Raw genomic sequence first — 27335 nt, forward strand, 5'->3', positions numbered from 1 at the left:
AAAATATAAAATAAAAAAAAGACATGGTCTAGAAGTTCAGTCTTTGTTCAAACCAAACGTCAGAATGGGGAAGAAAGAAATGTGACCTAAGTGACTTTGACTGTGGAATAATTGTTGGTGCCAGATAAGGTGGTTTGAATATCTTAGAAACTGCTAATCTGGGAATTTCACAAACAGCAGTCTTTAGAGTTTCGAAAGAATGGCGTGAAAAGCAAAAAAAACATCCAGTGTGCAGCAGTTCTGTGGGTTAAAATGCCTTGTTAATGAGAGGGGGCAGAAGAGAATGGCCAGATTGGTTCAAGCTGACAGGAAGTTGACAGGAAGTTGCAACAGTGGTGTTCAGAAGAACATCTCTAAACTACAACACATTGAACATTGAAGTGGATGGGCTACAGCAGCGGAAGACCACGAACATCCACTCAGTGACCATTTTATTCAGTACAGGAGATGCCTAATAAAGGAGCCACTGACTGTATAAATTCCACTTCTTTTGTAATTTGACTGCTGTAATTTTGGAAATTGATTTTCAATTATATACATTAATCTTGGGCTAAGGGAAGGTTACGAGCTCAACAGAAAACACCTTCACTAATGCAGCAACAAATCAAGTCACTTTTTAATATGTTAAACACATTAATATTGAAAAGTAAGGTGATTCAGAGAAGCCACAAAGATCTATTTAGCCCTAACCATATTTGTTTGAGTTTCTGTTTGTTTAACTTGATAATTTGATTCAGAAATCTGTATTCATAGTCTGAGAGTTTAACATTTATTCACTCAAGCTATTTGATATTTAAATTTAATCACTTACATATGATTGGACAAAGGCATTAAGGGATATAGAAGAGAGCAAAATTGGAGAGGGATTTGCACATACACAAAATGTTATTGATTATTTCAATAATGTGCATTGCATTGGACAATCCAAAAATTATGTTCTGTGATTATTTAGCAGTGTAATTAAAACTGTTAGGAAGTATTTCCAACAGACAAACTAGATGATAGGGGATTGTGGTGGGATATCCTTGATAATGGACAGTGAGGTAAAACTGGTACTGAGAAGCAGGAAATAGGACCAGTCTGGGGGTATAAGAGATTTGAGATGTATGCAGTTCATTAGGAATTAGATTTTTGAACTTAATATCAATTTAAAAAATTACAAGGAGTGGATTTGCTAAGTTAGGGAAATTAGGTGAAAAGGTGTTCCAAGAAATAGGCAATTACCACCCTTTTGGAATTATGAATAGCTTTTAATGTACATTTCATTGAGAAATATGAACTCTCAGGGAAACTTAGTCCCTTGGTGTCTAACTAAAAGATTAACCTTAATTCCACAAAGATGATTAGATAATGAGCAAGCTTGAGAATAGGAAAGAGTTAGGAAACAACCGCAAATATTTTTGTAGTACTTTTGATTTTACAGCACCTATGTTGAATTTCTGCGAATTAGACATAATTATGGCCAACTTGGCATTTTTCATAAATGATTACGTTATAGGCTGGCTAACTAACTTGAATTCAATAGGTCAATTCTGGTGCCAGGGGAAAAAATGAAGTTGCTGGATTTGGCTCAGTTTAGATTGGGTTGGGTCATTTCTTCATAATAAATCATCTGAATCTCAATACAGGGTATCACTATCTAACCTGACCCTTCTCCGATGGGACTCAATTACATGTGTTGATGTCGGTATCAAATTAGGTACCAAAGTGTAAATGAAGACATTCTGGTTTCTTCTTCCTTCCTTTCCAGTCCTGATGAAGGGTCTTGGGCCAAATCATCAACTGTTTATTACTCTCCATAGATGCTGCCTGATCTGAGTTTTTCCAGTATTTTGTATATGTTATAATGAGTTGGGTGTTGTTTTTGAGCATGATTCAGTTAGTGTTTTAATTTTATACCCAAAGTTCAAAGTAAATTTATTATCAAAGTGCACGTATGGCACCATTTACTACCCTGAGATTAATTTTCCTGCGGGCATTCACAGTAAATACAAAGAAACACAATAGAATCAATGAAAAACAGCACACAAAGACGGATAAACAACCAATGTGCAAAAGTCAACAAATTGTATAAATACAAAAAAAGGGAAAAAAACAAAATATTAATAAATAAGTAATAAATACTGAGAACATGAAATGCAGAGGCCTTGAAAGTGAGTTCATTGGTTGTGGGATCAGTTCAGTGTTGAGGTGAGTGAAGTTACCCACTCTGGTTCGGGAGCCTGATGGTTGAAGGATAATAACTGTTCCTGAATCTGATAGTGTGGGACCCTCAGCTCCTGTACCTCCTTCCTGATGGCAGCAGTGAGAAGAGGGCATGGTTTGGATGGTGGAGGTCCTTGATGAATGCTGCTTTCCTGCCACAGCGCTCTTTGTAGATGTGCTCAGTGGTGGAGAGGGCTGCATCTGTTATGGACTTAATCCACTACTTTTAGTAAGCTTTTCCATTCAGGGGCATTGGTGTTTCCATACCAGGCCATGATGCAATCAGTCAGTATACTCTCTAGCATGTGTGTGTAAAAGTTTGCCAAAATATTAAAAACCCCATTTCCAGAAAAGTTGGGATGTTTTCCAAAGTGCAATAAAATCAAAAATCTGTGATATGTTAATTCACGTGAACCTTTATTTAACTGACAAAAGTACAAAGAAAAGATTTTCACGCAAACAACAGGAATTCTGCAGATGCTGGAAATTCAAGCAACACACATCAAAGTTGCTGGTGAACGCAGCAGGCCAAGCAGCATCTGTAGGAAGAGGCGCAGTCGACGTTTCAGGCTGAGACCCTTTGTCAGGACTAACTGAAGGAAGAGTGAGTAAGGGATTTGAAAGTTGGAGGGGGAGGGGGAGATCCAAAATGATAGGAGAAGACAGGAGGGGGAGGGATAGAGCCGAGAGCTGGACAGGTGATAGGCAAAAGGGGATACGAGAGGATCATGGGACAGGAGGTCCGGGAAGAAAGACAAGGGGGTAGGGACCCAGAGGATGGGCAAGAGGTATATTCAGAGGGACAGAGGGAGAAAAAGGAGAGTGAGAGAAAGAATGTGTGCATAAAAATGAGTAACAGATGGGGTATGAGGGGGAGGTGGGGCCTTAGCGGAAGTTAGAGAAGTCGATGTTCATGCGGCAGAAGTTAGAGAAGTCCGTCTGGGTAGCCTCCAACCTGATGGCATGAACATCGACTTCTCTAACTTCCGCTAAGGTCCCACCTCCCCCTCGTACCCCATCTGTTACTCATTTTTATGCACACATTCTTTCTCTCACTCTCCTTTTTCTCCCTCTGTCCCTCTGAATATACCTCTTGCCCATCCTCTGGGTCCCTCCCCCCTCCTTGTCTTTCTTCCCGGACCTCCTGTCCCATGATCCTCTCGTATCCCCTTCTGCCTATCACCTGTCCAGCTCTCGGCTCTATCCCTCCCCCTCCTGTATTCTCCTATCATTTTGGATCTCCCCCTCCTCCTCCCCCTCCAACTTTCAAATCCCTTACTCACTCATCCTTCAGTTAGTCCTGACAAAGGGTCTCGGCCTGAAACGTTGACTGCGCCTCTTCCTACAGATGCTGCTTGGCCTGCTGCGTTCACCAGCAACTTTGATGTGTGTTGCAAGAAAAGATTTTTGATAGTTTTACTGACCAACTTAATTGTATTTTGTAAATATACACAAATTTAGAATTTGATGGCTGCAACACACTCAACAAAAGTTGCGACAGAGTTAAAATAAGATTGAAAAGTGCACAGAAAAGTCATGCTACTGTGACAATTATAGCCACCTGGGCTTGGGAGTACTTCGGAAAACCATTGTCACTCAATACAGTCTGTCGTTGCATCCAGAAATGCAACTTGAAACTGTATTACGCAAGGAGGAAGCCATACATCAACTCTATGCAGAAACGCCAGCGAGTTCTCTGGGCCCAAGCTCATCTCAGATGGACCGAAAGACTGTGGAACTGTGTGCTGTGGTCAGATGAGTCCACATTTCAGATAGTTTTAGGAAAAATCAGGCGTCGAGTTCTCCGTGCCAAAGATGAAAATGACCATCCAGATTGTTATCAGTGAAAGGTGCAAAAGCCAGCATCTGTGATGGTTTGGGGGTGCATCAGTGCCCACGGCATGGGTGCGTTGCATGTATGTGAAGGTACCATTGACTCTGAGGCATATATTAGGATTTTAGAGAGACATATGTTGCCATCAAGGCGACGTCTCTTCCCGGGACGTCCATGCTTATTTCAGCAGGACAATGCCAGACCACATTCTGCACGGGTTACAACAGCGTGGCTTTGTAGACACAGAGTGCGTGTGCTTGACTGGCCTGCTGCCAGTCCAGATCTATCTCCGATTGAAAATGTATGGCGCATCATGAAGAGGAGAATCAGACAACGGAGACCACGGACTGTTGAGCAGCTGAAGTCTTATATCAAGCAAGAATGGACAAAATTTTCAATTGCAAATCTACTACAATTAGTATCCTCAGTTCCAAAACGATTAAAAAGTGTTATTAAAAGGAAAGGTGATGTAACACAATGGTAACCATGCCTCTGTCCCAACTTTTGTTGAGTGTGTTGCAGCCATCAAATTCTAAATTTGTGTATGTTTACAAAATACAATTAAGTTGGTCAGTAAAACTATTGGAAATCTTTTCTTTGTACTTTTGTCAGTTAAATAAAGGTTCACGTGAATTAACATATCACAAATTTTTGTTTTTATTGCATTTTGGAAAATATCCTAACTTTTCTGGAAATGGGGTTTGTAGATGACGTGCTGAATCTTCAGAAACTTTCAAGGAAGTGGAAGGACTGCCACTCCTTCTTTGTAATGGCACTTGGGTGCTGAACTCAGGGCAGATTTTCTGAGATTATAACATCGAGGGGGTGGGGGGCAAGATTTACTAACCCTCTCCACCTCTGATCTCCTAATGAGGACCGGCTCATGGACCTTTGCTTTCCTCCTGCTGAAGTCAACAATCAGCTCTTTGGTTTTACTGACATTAAGTAAGAGGTTGTTGATGTGGCACCTTTCAGCCAGATTTTCAATCTCCCTCCTATACGCTGATTCAGCACTACCTTTGATTGGGCCAGTAACACTAGTGTTGTCAGCAAACTGAAGTATGGCATTGGAGCTGTAGTCATAAGTTAAATGCGAGTAGGGCTGCGGGCTATGCACACAGCTTGTGCCCTTGTGATGGTGATTGTGGACCTCTTTTTAACGATATTCTCTTTTTAATGATATTTAGGTCAAATTTTAGTATTTACATTGTATTCTCAGCAAAGATCAATCATCTCCACAGGAGGTTAGAGAGAAACTGGAGACTTTGTTTTAATTAGCATAGTAATATAAATTAAATGGATTCCTCTCGTGATTCAGTATAATTCACTGAATTATTTGGAAAACTCCGATCCCATTCAAATTGCTGAAAATTGTTATTTAATTTGTGTGAGGGAATAAAACAAACAGTCCTTGTTTCATACTGGAAGGCAAGCTTGAAATGTATAATTCAGAGTTTAAAAAAAAGTATATCCAAATCACTTTTGTATAAAGGTTCAATCCTGGCACTTTTCAAGTAATAAATGAGATGGGATTCAATTTCAGATAACCTCAGGGGCTATAGCTTCAAATTAAATTCCGAATGAAAATGCAGAGGCCTGAAAGAGATTCAGAATTAGAATCAGATATATTAGCACTGGCGCATGACCTTAAATTTGTTATTTTGCAGATGCAGTCCAGTGCAAATGCATAAAAATCTATAAATTACTAATAATAAATTGCACAAAAAAAAGGAACAATGAACTTGTGTTCCTGGACGACTCAGAAATCTGATGGCAAAGGGGAAGAAGCTGTTTCTAAATCAGCGAGTATACATCTTCATGCTGCGTTCCCTCCCTGATGACAGTAATTAGAAGAGGGCATGTCCTGCATGGTGAGGGTCCTTAATGGGGCAGCACTGCAGTGTAGTGGTTAGTGTTAGGTTTAATTCCTGCCACTGTCTATAAGGAGTTTGTCCGTTCACTTTGTGACTGCGTGGGTTTCCTCTGGACTCTCCGCTTTCCTCTTCCTTTCCAAAAACATATGGGTTAGCAGGTTAATTGGTTGCATGGATAGAATATGGTGGTGGGGGTTCATTGGGCCTGAAGGACCTGTTCCCCTGCTGCATTTCTGAACAAACAAATTAAGAATGATGGATGCTGTTTTCTTGAGGCACAGCCTGTTGATGTCTTCAGTGGTGGGGAGGGTTGTGCCCATGTTCGAGTTGGCTGAGTCAATAACCCTCTGCAGCCTCTTGGAGCCCTGTGCATTGGAACGTCTGATTCAGATTTACTTATCACATTTACAGTGAAATGTATTGTTTGTGTTAGTACCCAAAACAACCTAAGGATGTGCAAGCCTGCAAGTGCCAACATAAAATGTCATTGTTGCTTGTGCTGTTCTGCTGAACCTTGTGGACAACAGAACAACAGCAACAAAACAACACGAGCAAAGTGAACCCCATTCATCCTTCTCACCTACCCACCCACAGTCCTCAACTCCCAGGACAGGCCATCTCTGAGCCTCCAGCAGACTCGCAGACATTGGGCATCGACTTCCCCAGTGGACTGACAGACCTGCAGACACAGGGCTTCATCCATCGGCTCTTGACTTCCTTACTTCCGATTGACCTGCGGGCTTCGATCTTCGGTATCGATGATGTTGGATGCCTCCTGCCCACACGGAATTCCTGGAGTACATCTACAAATTTTTAAGCAATCTCTGTACCAAATCTCCACAAACTCCTAACAAAATAGAGCTGCTGGTGTGTCTTCATGATTGCCTTGCTATGTTGTGCCCAGGGCAGATCCTCTGAAATGTTGATGGCCAGGAGCTTGAAGATGCTCATCCTGCCCACCACTGACCAATCCCCTCCCCCCCCCCAATGAGGACCAACTGAACCTGTCATTATTTGTTTCTGTAAATTACAATTAGGTCTTTCTCAACCATATTTCATTAAGTTTAGCTGAAATATTTGACTTGTATTTTAAATATTTGTGTTACCCAAAGGAAATACTGCAGTTGAATTACATATGATTTGAGGGCTGAACAGGATTAGATCCAAAAGAAGTAAATATTATAGCTGATTGGATGGGATTTGTATAGCTTTGCAGAATTGGAAACAGTTTAATTTCTATGGACTGTAATTGTAGAAAAGCGGAAAAGAGGATTAGATATGCTGAGCCTGCACGGATAATCTGATTATTTAACAGTTTTGCCAGATGATAATAGATTTGCTTGAAGTATATCCTTGAAAGCAATTGACCTGAAATTCGTATGAAAACTATCACAATCATTTTTTGATAAAGATTTGCTCTGAAGTGTGTTCTTCATTGTGGCCTGGTTTAGAATGGGCTGACCCCTTACACATGTATACTGATCTTTGTAAGTCCTCCTGCAATCTCTAATCATTGCAATGCGGAAGGAAACAGTTTGACTGTGTTTGTAATTTGAAAGAGTTAGCATGTCCTCAAACTCTACAGGTCTTTTTTCAATTACCTCTCAGTTTTATTTTCTGGCAGTTCTGGTGTAATAAGTGATAAAAAAAATAGACTTAATAGATATTGAATGTAATTGGCACTATTGATTTGTTTTTGTTAAAATTAAACTGACAAAACATTCAAGGAAAAGAGATTAGAAATCAAACGTATCATTGTGTTATTCTGTTTTACAATATTGATTGCTGTAGATATGGTAATAAAATAAGCAAGAAATTATTCAAAAGCAACACACACACAATGCTGAAGGAACTCCTTGGTTCTGTGGAGGGAAGTGAACAGATGTTTTGGGCCACGACCCTTCATCGAGACTAGAAAGGAAGAGGGCACAAGCTCGAAACCAGAATTAAAAGGGGGAGGGAGAGGACCATAACCCGGCAAGTAATTAAGCCTACAAGAGCCAGTTTGTACCACTATGCAGAAGATATTTTAATGTCTGTGAGTGGCCTTCTTTGAGATGGATGTATTGATTATCAACGGGTGCACTTTGCAGCTTAGTTCCCATGTTTCATCTCTTACCTTGTTCATCATATGAAACTTGAAAAAATGGTACCCTGCACTCTGTGTGGCCTCCTCTGCATCGCTGAGAACTAATGTAGATTAGGAGAGCACTTCGTCGAGGACCTTCGCTCAGTCTGCCTCAAAAGGTGGGGTTTGCTGGTTCAACTTCCTATTCTTATTCTGGCATATTGATCCATGGCCACCTGTACTGCATGATGAGGCCACACTCAGGATGGAGGAGCAACAGCTCATTATGTCTGGAAGCCTCCAACCTGATGGCATGGACATTGATTTCTCTAACTCGCGGTAATCTCTCCTACCCACCCCCCCCATCCCAGTTCTGGTTCTCTCTCACCCCTTTAAAATTCAGATTCATTTATTTATCACATGTACAGTACTTAGAAACATACAGTGAAATGTGCTGTTAATAACCAACACAACCTAATGATGTACTGAGGGCAGCCTGCAAGTGCCACATATACCACTGCCACTATAGCACTTCCACAATGTTCAGCAGAATAACATAACAACAGAAGAACGGAACAACAGAACCTCTTCTCTTCTCCTCACCTGCCCATCACCTTCCTCTGCTGCCTTCCCCTTCCCTTTCTTCCATGATCCACTCTCTTTTCCTATCATTGTCCTTCTTATTCAGCCCTTCACCTCTTCTACTCATCACCTCCTAGCTTCATATTTCAGCCCCTCCCCCGCCACCCAGCTTACCCTTCACCTGGCTTCACTTATCACCTGCCAGATAGTACTGTCTTCTCTTCCTCCCCGCCCCCCCACCCCACCCCAACCTCCTCTAGGCTTCTTTCTCTTTCTTTTTTAGTCCTGATGGAGAGTCTCAGCCCAAAACGTTGAATGTTCATTCTCCTCCATGATGCTGCCTGATTTGCTGAGTTCCTCCAGCACTTTGTGTTGTTTCAAACCGGCATTGCCTTTCTTCGTGGGGAGTACTTTCCTTAATCACTAGGATTCTTACCCATCTTGAAGTATTAATATAGATCAGTTGCTATAGAAGCAGCTGTACAATGAGCAAAAGGGTTGCATAGGAACAAAAAATAAAAATGCCTTTTAACAAAATATTAAAGACGGTAGAAATCTGAAATTAAATCAAGATGCTTGCGAAATACACTATCAAGTAAGGGCAGTCTGTGTACCTGAAACTATAATTGTGCTTTTCAATTTCCATGAATACTGCTGACCTAAATTTTTCCAGCATCTTTTGTTTCATTTTTAGAATCTGACTTTGCAATTAAATGGCACAGATGGCGAATTTACTGCTGATTTCATTGTGCTACCACATTGCATCAATTAGAGAATATTTATATTTGGTGTTGACTCTTTCTTACATAGATTGCTCTTATGTAAAAGTTTTCGATTTTGCCACGTGGTTTAATTTAATGTTTTACAGTCGAGTTAAATTTGTTCATTTTAATTCATCTTTCTGAAGTTGCATTTGTTTAATTTTTATAATCTGTACTGCTGCTGTACATTGAAGATTTGAATAGGAATAAATGGACTCTATTAATATTCAGACCAATTCTGAATGTGTATTGGTTTAGCAATTGACATTCAAGAAGTTCTATAGTTCAAAAATATATGTACATCTCTTGATTATGAATGGCATTAATTTTTCCAAATGATTTAATTTTTATAAAAAGTTTTTTTGGAGATCATTTGATAAATGATCCCATGACACAAAATAAATTGCTTTGTAGTTTTAATTTTTAAATATTTAAATTTCCAACATTCTTTTCTTTCTGTTTCCAGGTATTTGGTTCTTCGTGTCATGATCCGGCATTCTTGGAACTTCGTAAATTCCTGCCACAGTTCCTTGGTACCTGGGCACCAACAACTGCACCTAATGGTATCCTTTGCACAGAGCTGTGGTATTGAGTGTGACTGTGTTCCCATTTTCGTGACTGACTTAATGGGTTTAATTTGCCAACTTTATGCCTGAATATAATAAACATGTTCTCTATGTATTCAGTCTTCACATTTTCTTATTTTGCATTGTATTTCTTTTTGTTTCAGTATAGTAGACTTGTGTCATTCCCTCCCTTCCTCAGCATGGCTTTGAAATCTATTTATGTATGATCAGGTGATTACTTTTAAAGGAAGGCCCTTTTCTTGCATTGAGAATGCTTCTGTGCCTCTGAGCTGAAGATAATCAGTAGAATTGATTACATCTGAATGGTCGAGGTGTCACAAGTTTAAAAAATGCACAGAAATCACATTGCTGCTTTTTGTACTTTTATATAGAACATAGAACAGTACAACATGAGAACAGGACCTTTGGCTCACGATGTGGTACCAAACCAATTAAATTAGTAATCAAATGGCTAACTAATCTTCTTTCCCTACACAATATCATGTCCTTCCATTTTCCACATATTCATGTATCTGTCTAAATGACACCTAAGAGTCTCTGATGTTTCTGCCTCTACCACCACCCCAGGCAGCGCATTCCAGACACCCACCTCTCTCTCTCTATATATAAAAAAAACTTGTGCCTCACATGTCCTTTGAAATTATGCCCTCTCATCTTAACTGCACCTTTTCCTGGCTGATGAACTAGATCTTATATTAAAGGAAGCACCATTTAAAATCTGCTCTTTAATTTTTCATTATGATTAATTGATCTGTGCATTCCCAGTGTTAAATTATAAATGGATAAATAATGTGATATGGCCTGTAAAGGAAGTACATTGTAGTGCCTTTACCTGGAAAGTAAACAAAACTAAGATTCCACTTTCCATTCCCATTGCGATATGTCCATTCATGGCCTCCTCCACTGTCATGATGAGGCCATGCTTAGGTTGGAGGAACAGAACCTTATATTCCGTTTGGGTAGCCTCCAACTTGATGGCATGAAGATTGATTTCTCAAACTTCTGGTAATGCCCTCCAACCCTCCCCCCCGCCCTTCCCCAGTTCCCATCCTCTTTTCCCCCTCTCACCTCATCTCACCAATCAACTTCCCAGCACTTTACTTCATCCCTCCCCCTCTAGGTTTCACATCACCCGGTTCTCTCTCGCCTTTCCCTACCTTTAAAATCTACTCCTCAGTGTTTTTTCTTCAGTTCTGCTGAAGGATTTCGGCCCAAAACGTGTACTGTACTTTTTTTCCATAGTTACTGTCTGGCCTGCTGAGTTCCTCCAGCATTTTGTGTGTGTTGCTTAAACTAAGATATATATTTCATGGGATCTACTGGAGCAGGTTTGCTCTTTAACATTGGAGTTCAGAACTGTATCTTAAACTGGAAGATGTGACGCGTTGTTTCAGCAAACCATGCATCATGGATGTTAAAATTGGGAAGAAGAGTTATGACCCCGATGCTTCAGCTGAGAAAATACAACAACAGATCAGCAAATACCCACTGATGGAAGAAATCGGCTTCTTGGTACTTGGCATGAGGGTAAGATAAATTTAATGTTAAACCAATAAATTTGACTCATTTTTTGAGGGGTAGGCATGGGTACCCACGTGTGCTCCAGCTGTGCCTGCTTTCTTGTTTGCTATGTAGAACAATCCATGTTCCGAGCCTTCCCAACTCTTCCTCCACTACATTGATGACAGCACTGGTGCTGCTTCATGCACAAATGCTGAGCTCGTCAACTTCAACTTTGTTTCCAACTTCCACCCTACCCTTAAATTCACTTGGTTTGTTTCTGATACCTCCCTCCCCTTTCTCAATCTCTATCTCCAACTCTGGACACAAATGTTGACCAATATCTTTAATAAGCCTACTGAATTCCACATTTATCTTGACTATACATCTTCCCACCCTGTCTCCCGTTTTAAAAAAAATGCTATTTCCTTTTTCTCAGTTCCTTTGTCTATGCAGCATCTGTTCCCAGGATCTGGCTTTCCTTTCCAGGACATCAAAGATGTCCTCTTTCTTCAAAGAACAGAATTTCCATTCTCCACTATTGCTGCTGCCCTCACCCGTGTCTCTTCCATTTCCCGAACATCCGTGCTCACCCAGTCTTTCCACCGCCTTAATAGTGACGGTTCCTCTTGTCCTTATCTAACACCCCATGAGCTTCTACGTCCAACACATCATTCTCTGCAACTTCTACCATCTCCAAATAGATTCTACCACCGAGCTTATCTTTACCTCCCCCACTCTCTTTCTGCAGTCTGCAGGAATCGCACCTTTTTCATTTGTCCCTCTCCACTAATCTCCCTCCCAGCACTTATCCCTGTTGGCGGTCAAAGTGCTACACCTGCGCATTCACTTCCCTCACCTCCATTCAGGGCCTCAAGCAGTCTTTCCAGGTGAGGCAACACTTTGCCCACGAATCTGCTGGGTTCATCTATTGTGTCCAGTGCTCCCGATGCAGCCTCCTCTCCATTGGTGAGAACCCTCTTAAAATGGAGGTCTGCTTTGTCGAGCATCTCTGCTCCATCCTCCAAAAACAGAACTTCCTGGTGGCCAAACCTTTTAATACATTTTCCATTCCCGTTCCGACATGTTGGTCCACAGCCTTCTCTTGAGCAGTGATGAGGCCACCCTCAGGATGGAGGAACAACACTTTATATTCTGTCTGGGTAGCCTCCAACCTGATGGCATGAATATGAATTTCTCCTTCCAGTAAACAAATTCCCCCACCCCCTTTGTTTATTCCCCACTCTAACCTTTTACCTCTGCCCACCTGCCTATTACTTCCCCTTGGGTTCCCCCCTCCTTCCCTTTCTCGTGTGGTCCACTCTCTTCTCCTATGGGACTCCTTCTTCTCCAGCCCTTGACCTTTCCCTTTTCCTCTAGTTATCCTCCTTCCCCTCCCACTACCTTTTTATTCTAGTGTCCTTCCCTTCCTTTCCAGTTCTGAAGAAGGGTCTTGGCCCAAAATGCCAATTGCTTATTCATTTCTATAGATGCTGCCTGATCTGCTGAGTTCTTCCAGCATTTTGTGTGTGTTGTTTTGTATTTGTTTTTGCCTTTTGGTTATTAAAGATAAATTTAATTTTCAAAGGGTGGTGTTCTGGATGAAGTCATTGTTGCCTGGACAAGATTAACATAAATGCAGCTGTTGTGAGCTGTGATGATCAGAACGTGGACCAACTGATGTGAACAAATAAAGAATATGCGTTTAATTACAATAACACTACTTGAACTGAGAACCAAATAAAAATACATAAATCCATTAAAATTAAAGAATCAAAAATGAACTCACCAGTTATTTGGTGTTGAGAGAAAATGAAGTTTTTCAGAGCATTACAATTCTATGACCAGACGTTTTAAATTTGAGTACCTAGATTTATTCATGGGTCTTTTTACATGAATTTCCAGTTTATTCTCATGGATTAATGAGGCTGTAAGTTGTCAGCACATATGCATATTGTCTCTCTAGGCCTGAGTGGACGTAGTAGTAATTGTGTTAATTTAGAAACTTAAGTGTCTTAAAATATTTTCTGAAGAAAAGGGAAGATTTTTTTTCCGTAATCTGTGGTCTAATACTGAAAAGTAATACTGATAATGTTAGTATAGCATAGCGCTGTTTAAAAACAGGCATAAAAATTGTACTTTCAGCATGCAGTGTTCACACTTCCTGGTGCTTCAATAGCTTCCTGTTACATTTTTGTGTTGTATTCCTAAAACTGAATTTGATAAACCCATTATCCTTGTATGAAGGCTCCCAATGTTGTCATTATCTTCAAGTAATGTCCTTTTTTTATGAGCTTGAGTCTGATTTTCTATTTGTTGATGTGCCGATAATGTTATATCCTGGATGCCTTTCTTATAAAAGCTATGTTTGTACACTACTATAATACTAAACTGGTCTAATCAAAGTCACGAATAAAATCCTGCAAGACTGAAATGAACATAATCTCTTATTCTCTTCTGCATCTTCTAGTTTGTGATTGATTCACCCTGCCATCTTCCATAGCCTCTCCACTGTTTGCTGTTTGGGGGCTGCTCTAGCCTGTTTATTCAAATTGATCCAGTTATAGCCATAAAATCTCAATTATATCTCTTCTCTACCTGCCTGCATTGTTATCACAGGGATATACAGTTGCAAGAAAAAGTTTGTGAACCCTTTGCAAGAACCTGATTTTTTGCATTAATTATTCATAAAATGTAGTCTAACTCACAAAAATAGACAAACACAATTTGCCTAAACTAATAACACACAAACAATCGTACTTTTCATGTCTTTATTGAAAACATTGTTTAATCATTCACAGTCCAGGCTGGAAAAAATATGTCGACCCTTCTATTTAATAACTGGTAGAACCTCCTTTAGCAGTAATAACCTCCACCAAATGTTTTCTGTAGCTGCTGATCAGACTTGCACAATGCCGAGGAGGAATTTTAGACCATCCCTTCATACAAAACTCGCTCAGTTCATCAATATTTCTGGGATACCTTGCATGAGCAGCCCCCTTCAGCACAGGCCACAGCATCTCAATTGGGTTAAGGTGTGGACTCAGACATGGCCATTCCAAAATACAAATCTTCTTTTTTAAACTGTGCTTGCTGATTTACTTGTGCGTTTTGGATCATTGTCTTGTTGCATCATTCAACTTCTATTAAGCTTCAAGTGACAGACTGCTACCCTGACTTTCTCCTGTAAAATGTCTTAGTGCAATTTTGAATTCATCGTTCCCTCAATCATTGCAAGTTGTCCAGATCCTGAAGCAGCAAAGCAGCCCCAAGCCACGATGCTCCTTCCACCAAGCTTCACAGTTGGGATGAGGTTTTGGTGTTGGTGTGCAGTGAGTGCCCTTTTTCCTCCAAACATAGTGCTGTGCATTTGTGACAAAAAGTTCAACTTTTGCCTCATCTATTTGCAAAACATTGTCCCAGAAGCATTAAGGAACATCCAGGTAGTCTTTTGCAAACTTGAGACGAGCAGCAATGTTTTTATTTTTGGAGAGCAGTGGTTTCCTCCATCATGTCCGTCCATGAACACCATTCTTGTTCAGCATTTTTCTTATAGTGGACAAAAAAGCAGAGACTTGAGCAAGTTCTAGAGATTTCTGCAGGTCTTTTGCTGTTACCTTTGGGTTCTTCTTCACCTCTTTCAGCATTGCACACTGCACTCTTGGTGTGATCTTGGGAGGACACCCACTCCTAGGGAGAATAGCAACAGTACTGAATTTCCTCCATTTGTGGACAGTTTCTCTTGCCGTGAACCGATGAACACTCAGGTCTTTCGAAATGCTTTTGTAGCCTTTTCCAGCTTCATGCACCTCTACAATTCCTTTTCTAAGGTCCTCTGAAAGTTGTTTTGATCGAAGCATAGTGCACATAAACAGATCTATTTAAAGAGGAGCAGGCTCTGTCAGTAGCATGATTTTATGTGTCTTTTTATAGGGCAAGACACCTCTACAACCCACACCTTCAATCTCATCTCATTGATTGGAACACCTGACTCGAAATAGCTTTTGTAGAAGGCATTACCCCAGAGGCTCACATAGACTGTGATTTAATTTAAATGGTGTACTTAGTATTGATGAGAGGAAGTACAATTGTTCGTGTGTTATTAGCTTAGCAAATTGTGCTTGTCTATTATTGTGACTTAGATGAAGATCAGACCACATTTTATAAGTAATTAATGCAGAAAATCGAGTAATTGCAAAGGGTTCACAAACTTTTTCTTGTAACTGTATACTTGATCCTCATCTTTCTCATTTTCTTGCTGTCCTTTGGTTTCCAGATGTTAGGTAGTAATACACAGTTTTGCTGTGCTGCTACCTTTAGACTCTCCGCTAATCAGACTGTTTGCCTATAATTCTGTCGTGGATGAACAGAAATTTTTCTCCATTGAAATTTTGGGAAATTTATTAATCTTATTACTAGAGAATGTGATGAAATTAATGGCGACAGAGCAGAATTTAAGGTAAAGCCATCAAACTGAAAATTTCTCTCACTACCTGCCATCTTTGTATTTGCTATCTTACTGAGGCTCCTAGTTATTTGAAACCTTGTTGATCTCTATTGTGGATGAGCTGGATGCCTGTATCTCTACACCTGTCTGTGTAGAATTTTTTTTCCTAGCATAGGAAATATCCTCTTTGCATCCAGCCTTTTGAGCCCTGTAATAATTTTGTAAGTTTCAATGACATCTTTTGTCTTTCTGCACTGTGGAACTTGTTGCCCTATGTGGGGAGATTCTACTAAATCTCTCTGCATTGGGTAAACTCACCATCCCTGGAACTGGTTAGTGCAACTTCATTGCATGCTGTCTATGGCACAATATCATTGTTCATGAAACAAAACAAGATACTGCAGATGTAGTCCCTTCAAGGCTCAATATTATAACATAGAATAGTACAGCACAGTACAGGCCCTTCGGCCCACAATGTCGTGCTGACCCTCAAACCCTGCCTCCCATATAAGCCCCCACCTTAGATTCCTCCATATACCTGTCTAGTAGTCTATTGTAGTAGTTGTTCTCATGTCCTTCCACTGTCCTGTGTTTCCTTCTGTCTGATCTCCCTCCTTCACTATAATCTCTACTCCCTCATTCTGGCCTCTTGCTGATCCCCAGATTTCAGCACCCCGTCATTACTTGCCTGCCAGCAACCAAGGCTAAACATTGGAATTCTCTCCTTAACACTTACTAAATTTTTTTCTATTTGATTAAAAATAAGGTGAAGTGTCTTGAGGGTTGTTGCAACATTGATTTTGCAGATTTTGAGAGCGAGTTTTGAAAAAAGACTGGGGCCAGTCAAATCATTTGGCACTCCTGTGATCACCAAGTACTTAGTCACTGCACAAGGGCTAATAAAAAACGTTAGGTTTAAGTGGAACGGCTGTTGTATGAGGTCACCACTGTTGAAGTGGGACAGTGTTAGAGTGGCTTTGGTGAAAAGAAGCAGAGGCTAAGGTAAGTTTCTGGCAAGTTTTATTATTTCTTTGTCTACTACTGCCTAGTAGTGTAGTGAGAATGGGTTCAGGGTCAGTGGTGTCTTCAGATGTTGGAGTTCAGGAAGACCTCCAGTCTTTCTGATAACTGCATTTGCATGAAGTGCATCCAGATGATGTTCGGTTCATACGGGGAATGAGGAAGTGATAGGAGCTACTGGGAGTTAGTCATGCCTAAGGTGTAGGAGGCAGTAGTTGAGTGACTATTAAGAGAGGGAAAGGAAATAGACGAACAATACAGAATGCCCCTGTGGCTGTTCCCCTCAATAACATGTATACCATTTTGGATACTGTTGGTGAAGGGTGGGGGGAATGACCTACGAGGGGAAAGCCACAATGAACAGGTCTCTGGCACTTGAGTCTGTATCTGTGGCTCGGAAGGGAAGGGTGGAGAAGAAGAGTCTCGTCATAAGAGATTCGACAGGAGAGCAGAAAGGAATTTCTGTGGACCTGAAAAAGATGGTATGTTGCATCCCAGGTTCCAGAGTCAGGGACATTTCAGACAGGGTTCACAGCATTCTAAAAGGGGGAGGGTGAGTAGCCAGAAGTTCCCAGCATTGAAAAAATCTCTACGAAATGCTGTCGTAGGAAAGCTGGGACCTCCACCACACAGACCATACTCTCTTCTCACAGCTTCCATCAGGAAGAGGGTACAGGAGCCTCAGTACGCACACCACAAGGTTCAGGAACAGTTATTCCCTCAGCTATCAGGCTCTTGAACCAATGGGGATAACTTCAATGAACTTCACTTACTCCATCATTAAAGTATTCCCACAACCTATTGACTCACTTTCAAGGATTATTCAACTCATGTTCTTGATATTTATTGCTTCTTTATCTATTATTATTTCTTTTTATATCTGCACAGTTTGTTTTTTTTCACTCTGGTTGAACTCCCAAGTTGTTGTGGTCTTTCATTGATTCTGTTATGGTTACTATTGTATGGATTTATTGAGTATGCCTGCAAGACAGTGAATCTTAGGGTTGTATATCGTGACATAAATTTAGTTTGAAACTTTGAAACTATTTTTCAAAAAGGAAGGGAGGCACTAGACAGGAAACTATAGGCCAGTTAGCCTGACTTCAGTGGTTAGTAAAATGTTGGAGTCCATTATTAAGGATAAGGTTTTGGGGTACTTGGAGGCACATTCTAAAATAGGCTGAAGTGAGCATGGTTTCCTTAAAGGGAAATCTTAACCGGACAGATCTGATGAAATTGTTTTGAGGAAATAACAGGCAGGATAGACAGTGGATGTTATTTATTTGGATTTTCAGAAGGCCTTTGACAAAGTTCAGAACATGACACTGTTAATTAAGATAAGAGCCTGTGATATGACGGAGAATATACAAGTATGGGTGGAAGTTTGGCTGACTGACAAGAGGCAATGAGTGGGAATAAAGTACGCCTTGTATGATTGGCTGACGGTGACTAGCTGTATTCCGCAGGGGTCAGTGTTGGTTCTGCTTATTTTCACTTAATAAGTCAGTGTTTTGGATGGGAGAAATTATGGCTTTGTGGCTCAGTTTCCAGATGATACAAGGATAAGTGGAGGGGCAGACAGTGTTGAGGAAGCAGGGAATCCACAGAAGGACTTGGATTAGGAGCATAGGCAAAGAAGTGGCAGATGGAATACAGTGTAAGGGTGTGTATGGTTATGCACTTAGATAGAAGAAACAGGCATAGGTTATTTTCTAAATGCAGAACAAATTCAGTAGCCAAAGTTGCAAAGGGACTTGGGAGACCTTTTGCAGGATTACTTAAAAGTTAACTTGCAGGTTGAGTCGGTGGTAAGGAACTGAATGCAATGTTAGCATTCATTTTAAGAGGACTAGAATATAAAACAAGGATGTAATGCCGAGGCTTTATTGGTCAGACTGCACTTGGAATATTGTGAGTCCCTTATTTAAGAAAGAATGTGCTGGCATTGGAGAGCATCCAGAATGTTGAAGAGAATGAAAACCCCGGGATGAGGAGCATTTGATGGCTCTGGGCATGTACCTGCTGGAGTTTAGAATAATGAGAAGGGATCAAAATATCGAAAGGCTTAGATAAAGTGGATGTGGAGCAGATCTTTCCTGTAGGGGGGGAGTCTGGTACCAGAGGGATAGCCTCAGATTAGAACAGAGATGAGAAGGAGTTTCTTTAGTAAGAAGGAGTGGATCTGTGGAATTCATTTGCCATTAATGGCAGTTGAGACCAAGTCGCTGGTAATATTTAAAACAGTGGTTGTTCGGTTCTTGATTAGTAAATGCATCAAAGTTTATGGGAAAAAGACAGGAGATTGGGGTTAAGAGAGATAGTAAATCAGCTATGATGGAATGTGGAGCAAATTCATTGGGCTGAGTGGCCTAATTCTGTTCCAAAGTCTTATGTTCTATCACATTATAAAGGTACTTTGTTGGATGTTAAGGGCTCTGGGCCTCATTTAAGTTATATTACAAGTGTTATATGAATTTCATTTTGTTCCTGCAATGCAGGGGATCCCAACCTGGGAATTATGGACCCCTTGATTAAAGACAGGTGTTCATGGCATAAATAAGGTTGGGAGCACCTGCTGTACTGCCTCCTGGATATGTGTTTGATGAGTTTAATTTTTGGGAGAATGTTTAATACAGCTTTCCAAACTTTTGTCCTTGATGATCAAATCTTTCTTTCATTTTGAATACCTTTGTCAGAACACTCTCATAATGATCTGTAATTGGTATTCAAGATTTTTCTTCAGTCTTGCCTGAGAATGTAACCCTTTTGACTTTGCACAAGAGTCGGCTCCCATTTCAATGCACGCAGTATGTTTGAATGCATGTAGTAAACATAATAAGGTACATGATCATGTCACACAGTTTGAAATAGGCACATATGACATTATGAGCTGAAACGATCCGAATTGGAAACTTATCATCCAAGGATATACATCGTATCAAAAGGACAGGCGGGGGATAGAGGGGTGGGAGGCTCTGTGGGTAAAAAATGAATTCAAATCCTTAGAAAGAAGTGAAGTAGAATCAGAAGATATAGTGTCCTTGTTGGTAGAGTTTCAAGGGTAAAAAAGACCCAAATGGGAGTTTTATAAGAAGACTAAAGGAGACACTAGCAGTGATGAGGTTGAGAGGGAAAACAAACCAATCATGATTGAAAGACCTAATTCTGCTCCTTGTGTCTTACCGTCTTATGGTCTTTCTGAATTTTGTCCTTAATATTGTTGAATTCAGTATTGTCTTGAAATGGCTAGCTATTGAGATGCAAAGCAGAAAGGAAAACCTTGGAGCAAGGAATAACTATTCAGCATGGCAGTGTATTGAATCACAGTTAGAAGTCATCAATATCCATGCTAAGAAATCCAGTGGGAATTTCACTGGGTGTCCCGAGAACGAGTAGTTTTCTTCTACAGATGGTTTGGAGTGAATAATATGATAATTATGCAGGTATTAAAGGAAATGGAGGATTGCGCTAATGAAGGAAGATGGCAGGGGACGCAGTGTTAAGTACTTGTTTATAGGTTAATTTAAGTGTTGCTGTAAGAGCATAGGAAATGGATTCAAGAGTTGGCCTGTCATCTTGACCTAGCTTTAACATTCGCTATGATCAGTCCCAATCCTGAGCCTTGGCTCTATTTTTTCAACAATTGAAATTCTCCAAAATTTAAGGTCAGAGCATCCATAATAACGAGAAAACATCTGTACTTTATGTGTGGAGATTTCTTTTGTTCCTGGACAAAATAGAACTGACCCTGCCAGAGGAAATGGCTACAAGACACATACCCTTTTAACTCTCCTCAGAATATCGTAAATTTTCTGCTTGATGAATAGTTTGAAAGGTGAAATTGATGTTCAGCTGTCTTAATTGTTGTCATTTATTAATATTTCATCCACTTTTATTTCCAATGCAAATGCATGACAAGCAGTTGATGGGGATTCTTCAACTCTATAGCCTCCCTTTCGTGGGGTTGGAAATTCCATCCTGCATCAGATTGTTTGAATATATTTAGTCATACTTTTTGTGTCTGTTGCATTGACTGGCTACTGAAATTCTATTCCAATTTCTTTAAATAGTTAACAGGATATAGGATTGGCGGAACAGAGAAGCAGAAAGAACATCGTGTGCAGATGCAGCACGTGTGTGTAATTACAAAAGCTTCAAATAGTTTGGGTCACAACTGTCAAGTTTTTTAAATATGTTAAATTTCATTGTTTTTAACAAGGCAAGTGATTGCAAAGTATTTTGTTGTAGAAGTATTTCCCAGGTTTCATTGTTTCATTAAGAGACAAATCAAAAGTATTAATTTGAAATGATAACTTTTTAAAAAGACTCTCAAATGACCATGTTAAACCAGAGATTGCAAAACGCCTTAAATGGTTTGGGTCATAATGTCAGATCTACGAAGTTCAAAGATAATACTGAAATGTGGAGATTTTCTAAATTACATTTTTTTTAAAGAAAGCAAATGATTGCAAAATACTTTGTCATAGATGTATTTCCCAGCCAGCCCTCTTCCTTTTAGAGACAAATTTTATAGGATAACTTTTAAATATCCACGTTAAACCAAAGATTGTGAAGCTACTTGTTACACTAGTTTTCTTGGGTATTAAATGATGTTTACAATTTTACTAGTTTGGCAGGGAGATAGGGATCAGATTTAAAGTCTGAATGTCCATTGAAAATTATATTTTTTTTACAGCATGTTTGTTTAAACTCTTTCAAATAGACATGTTTGTTTCAGTAGTAAATAATTCAGTGATTTTTGTTTTCCTTGCTCATTCTTCCTCCAAGTGAAAAGAGAAGTGGCATTTCAAATATTTTGAGAAGAAATGTACCCATTTATAGCTGCTTATTGACTCTTTGTTCTTGTGTTATGTTTCAAAACGATCGTTGATCATTAGCTGAGGATCAAACACTTCATGGAGCCCATCAATTTTATTTGACAGTGATTAGCTCAAACATCCGTTTCTGGCTTGTCTTTGACCAGGATGTTATTTTAACTCAGAAATAGAGTAACAAATATATGGATGTCATTGGGCCTCATTGTATTGATAAATATTTTGTGGCATTTTCAAATGCACTTCTGGAATGAAGAAGAAGAAAGCCCTTAACTCCGAGTAGAGTCATCGGGACGCCGTCATGACGGCTTTTTAAAAAGCAGGCTTTCTTATTTTTACGAGGCCAAGTTGCTAGCTCGACGCTCAACCCAGCACAGTTGGAAAGTGTGCAAGGGAGCCGGCTGGATTCGAACTCGGGAGCCTTCACTGCGAAGTCCGGCGCTGATGCCACTACACCACCAGCTGGCCTATGTGTGGAGTGTTTCCAGCATTCTCTGCATTTTTTTCCAAAATGTAAATTCTTATTCAGGACTTAGTGATCATTTTAATATTGTTTGTATCACTAATGAAGAATTTTCCCTCTTGATTTCTCATCTCTTTATTTTACGATTTAGTGTGAATTGCAATCTTTTTTGAGTTTTAAAGATTTGTGACACAAAAGGAGGCCAATTGCCCCATTGCTTCTGGCAATTGATAAGAGCTATTGAGTTCTGTCCCATTTGTCACTAGGTCCTTAAACCAACAGTTCATAGTTCTTTTAAAACGCAAACAACAGGAATTCTGCAGATGCTGGAAATTCAAGCAACACACATAAAAGTTGCTGGTGAACGCAGCAGGCCAGGCAGCATCTCTAGGAAGAGGTGTAGTCGATGTTTCAGGCCGAGACCCTTCGTCAGGACTCACTGAAGGAACTGAAGGACTAACTAACTGTTAGTTCATAGTTCTTCAAGTATGTGTCCATATTCACCCAAATATGATGAGAGTTTCTGCTTCTGTGCTATTCTTTCACCTAGTGAATTTAGGCTTCTTAATTTTATCTGGCTCACTTTTTCTTAGTTGCTTTACATCAGTTCCCCTGGTTTATGACCCCCCCCCCAGAAAAAAGAGAAATAGGTTTGTTCTATTTCTTCTGTCGAGGCTGCTAACAACTTTACTCATCTCCTTTGAGTCTACCCTTCAGCTTCTTCTGTTTCAAGTAAAACAATGGCAACTTTCCTCATAGTTAAAATTTAACAGCCTTAGCAATATCTTCTTTGCACCCTTTCCAGTGTAATCACATCTGGACTGCACTGTGGTGACCAGATCAGAATGCAGTATTCAAGTCTACTGAAATTTCGCCACATTTTATACATCAGGCTTGAAAGTGATTTGTTTCATCATCATGTTATCAGGAGTAAAACAGTTTGGCCTGCTGACTCTTGCACAGTGTCCATTAGGAGATGGAAAATAATGATGCCTACAAAAGGAAGCTGGCTGTCCTGTCCTTAACCTATTGATATCAGCTAAGTCAGCAAAGGTCCAGCTCTTCAAGTCTATGGGGAAGTTTTGGACGTGCAGAAGTTATCAGTGAACTGTTCCCTCAACCTATGGACTCACTTTCAAGGACTCTTCATATCATGTTCTCGATATTTATTGCTTTCTTTTTCTTTTTGTATTTGCAAAGTTTGTTTTTTGCACACTTTGTTATCTGCCCTGTTGGTGTGGATTTATTATGCTTCTTGGATTTATTGAGTAAGCCACAAGAAAATGAATCTAAGGGTTGTATATAGTGACGTATACAGGTTTCCCCCGCCATCTGAAGGTAGAGCGTTCCTATGAAACCGAAACCGTAAGCCGAAATGTCGTAAAGCGAAGAAGCAATTACCATTTATTTATATGGGAAAATTTTGTGAGCGTTTGCAGACCCAAAAATAACCTACCAAATCATGCTAAATAACACATAAAACCTAAAATAACAGTAACACATAGTAAAAGCAGGAATGATATGATAAATACACAGCCTATATAAAGTAGAAATACTTTTCCACAATCATTACTGAACTGTTCTCCGTAGCCAAACTCTCACGCAAGCGCCGTTGGCAGAAAATCTCACGCAAGCACTGTTGGCAAGAACACTCTCCCCAGTAACCTTTAAGCTATAAAGCTGCCAAATCATACCAAATAACACGTAAAAATACACAGCCTATATAAAGTAGAAATGATGTATGTACAGTGTAGTATCACTTACAGAAATCGGGAAGACAGCTTGCCGAGCACACTGATGATGGTGTGTTAGGCTGTGTCGTTGCAGGTTGGGTGGTGCAGTGGCCCCCACCCTCCAGGCCGCTGAGCGATACATTGCCGCGAAGCATGAAAAAATGCAGCGGTAGCCAGGAGGTACACAGCACATCTTTAAGAAAAAAGCCGAAATAAACAAGCTAATTAATTAGGTGCCGCTTTCCGATTGCGTCGTCTCTGATCTGGGCCAACAATTACGTGCTGGGCGGCACCTAATTAATTAGCATGTTTATTTCGGCTTTTTTCTTAGAGATGTGCTGTGTGCCTCCCGACTATTGTTGCATTCTCCGCGAATTGGTATCTGTCCATGGCCTGGGGGTTGGGATGGTGGGACACAGGGGTGTCATCTCGTCGTCCGTTTCCATTAGAGCAGGCAGCTCATCTTCTTCTATCTCTGCCCGCCTCGATGTCGAGGGTCGAGGTTCGTCGCCTGCTGTGTCTGATGTGGAAGGCTTGCTTGACTGCTGAGCCTCGCACATTTTTCTATCACACAGTTCTTTAATAAGGACTCAAAACCATCCTGCAAATATCCCCTAAACCGACGTACCCTTTCAAAATTAAAGTCGTACTTTATCATTACTCACTTGGTTTCAATTGTTATCCTTTTTTCTTCCAATTGCATCAGCTCTTCATCTGTCAGTTCTTGGTGATGGGATGCCAAAACTTCTTCAACATCATGTTCGTCAGCTTCCACAAGCGAAACTCACGTTGTCCTTACTTCGTTCACCACGGTCAAAACGCTTAATTATGTCTAGTTTTACGCTAAGTGTAACACCCTTACGAGCTCTTTCAGGCTTTTCCGATACTATAGAACTCATCTTGCAAACGGCTGCTCACAGGCATGTGTTAAAGCAAAGCAGTTCCGAATCCGGGGGAGAGCGGCTGCTCGGGGCGTGCGCTGCCTTTTATCGCGCGCTGATTTTTTTTTCGTAACAGTGAAAACACCTTCTGAAAGCGAAAATAGGGTACTAATGTAGGTCTTTCGTAACAGTGAGGTTTCGTAAAGCAAACGTTTGAAAAGTGGGGGACACCTGTATGTACTTTGATAATAAATTTACTTTGTGGAATTAAAATGTGTGGCCACTGGGAGATCCTGCTTTCTCACATCCCATTCCCATTCTGACATGTCTATTCACGGCCTCCTCTACTGTAAAGATGAAGCCACACTCAGGTTGGAGGAACAACACCTTATATTCCGTCTGGGTCGCCTCCAACCTGATGGCATGAACATTGACTTCTCTAACTTCCGCTAAGGCCCCACCTCCCCCTCGTACCCCATCTGTTACTCATTTTTATACACACATTCTTTCTCTCACTCTCCTTTTTCTCCCTCTGTCCCTCTGAATATACCTCTTGCCCATCCTCTGGGTCACCCCCCCCCCATCTTTCTTCCCGGACCTCCTGTCCCATGATCCTCTCGTATCCCCTTTTGCCTATCACCTGTCCAGCTCTCGGCTCTATCCCTCCCCCTCCTATCTTCTCCTATCATTTTGCATCTCCCCCTCCCCCTCCAGCTTTCAAATCCCTTACTCACTCTTCCTTCAGTTAGTCCTGACGAAGGGTCTCGGCCTGAAACGTCGACTGCGCCTCTTCCTATAGATGCTGCTTGGCCTGCTGCGTTCACCAGCAACTTTGATGTATGTTGCTTGAATTTCCAGCATCTGCAGAATTCCTGTTGTTTGTAATTAATTAATGTTTGCTTGCATGGACAGAAGATTGGCTGATTGGTAGGAGGCTTGGAGTAGGTGGGAATAAAGGGCACTTTTTTAGATTGACTGCTGGTGACTAGTGCTGTTTTGCAGGGGTCTATGTTGGGTCTGGTATTTTTCATGTTTTGTGTTAATAATCTGGATGATGGAATTGATGGCATTGTGGCAAAGTTTGCAGCTGATACAAAGATAGGTGGATGGGCAGGTAGTGTTGAGGAGGCAGGGAGTCTGCAGAAGGACTTGGACAGAGTAGGAGAATAGGCAAAGGAGTTGAGAATGGAATACAGTGTGGGGAAGTAACTGGACATGCACATTGATACATGAACTATTTTCTAAATGGGGAGAGAATTCAGAAATTGTAAGTGCAAGGGGACTTGAGAGTCCTAGTGCTTGATTCCTTAAACGTTAACTTGCAAGTTGAGTTGGTCGTAAGGAAGGCAAATGCAATGTTAACATTCATTTCAAAAGGACTAGAATATAAATGCAAGGATGTAATGCTGAGGCTTTGGTTAGACCACATTGGGAGTATTTAAACAGTTTTAGGCCCCTTATTCAAGAAAGGATGTGTTGGCATCAGAGAGTGTCCAGAGGAGGTTTACAAGAATGATCCCGAAAATGAAGTAGTTAACATATGAGTATTTGATAGCTCTGGGCCTGTACCTGCTGGAGTTTAGAGGAATGGGGGGGGGGGGGGGGAGGTGTTATTAAAACCTACCAAATGTTGAAAAACCTAGGTAGAGTGGACATGCAGAAGATGTTTCCAATAGTGAAAGAGTCTAGGACCAGAGAGCACAGCCTCAGAATACAAGTACATCCCTTTAGAACAGAGATGAGGGATTTCTGTAGCCAGAGGGTGGTGAAACTATGAAATTCATTGCCACAGACAATTGTGGAGGACAAGTCATTGGATATAAGTTATTTAAAGCAGAGGTTGATAGTAAGGGTGTCAAGAGTATTGGGGAGAATGCAGGAGAATGGAGTTGAGAGGGAAAATAAATCAGCTATGATTGAATGAAGAATATTTGATGGGCTGAATGGCCTAATTCTGCTTCTATGTCCTATGGTCTAAGTTCTCAAATGATGATAAATATGAGTGTTTCTTTCTTTCGCAAGTGGAGTGGTTGTCGGTGAGAAGACTTGCAATTATTATTCTTCCCCAGTTATTCCTCAGAGGACAGTTACAGTAGTTAACTGCATTGGTGGGTCTGGAATCATGTAATTCTGTAGTCTAGAATGAGTAAAGATGACAGATCTTCTTCCATAAAGGATATTAATGAACCTAAAAGGTTTTTATGTCAATCGTAGTTTCATACTTGCCTGTGTGAATGGTAGCCCTTTATTCTCGATTAATACATGAATTTAAATTTCTCAGTTGGTGTACTGGGGCTGAAACCCACATTTCTGGAACAACAGTGCAGACCTCTGGATACCTTGCTGCTTCCTTAAGCACAGTGTTAACATATCAATAAATTTAATTTTGCATTCATATTTTAAGCATCTGCGTGTAGCCTGCAGAAGCTATCTTAGAAGTGCTTTCAGAGTTTCACTGTTTGTTACATTTGGAAAAAATAAAATTCTCAGCAATTACTGGCCCTCAAAGTAAGTTATTTCCCTGTGAAAGGTAATATTTTGAAAG

At 40.5% G+C, this 27335-nt stretch overlaps 1 protein-coding gene across 1 annotated transcript in view; it reads left to right on the forward strand.

Annotated features, from left to right (window-relative positions):
- The window catches only part of ipmkb (inositol polyphosphate multikinase b), a 139577-nt gene that overhangs the window by 46066 nt on the left and 66176 nt on the right, over positions 1-27335 (forward strand). Inside the window, exons 3-4 of the mRNA XM_063071594.1 lie at positions 9791-9887; positions 11266-11438. Coding sequence (XP_062927664.1) covers positions 9791-9887; positions 11266-11438 — 270 coding nt within the window. The remainder of the gene's footprint in view (positions 1-9790; positions 9888-11265; positions 11439-27335) is intronic.

The sequence above is a fragment of the Mobula hypostoma genome, chromosome 19 (genome assembly GCF_963921235.1).
Source record: "Mobula hypostoma chromosome 19, sMobHyp1.1, whole genome shotgun sequence".
Taxonomy (NCBI): Eukaryota; Metazoa; Chordata; class Chondrichthyes; order Myliobatiformes; family Myliobatidae; genus Mobula; species Mobula hypostoma.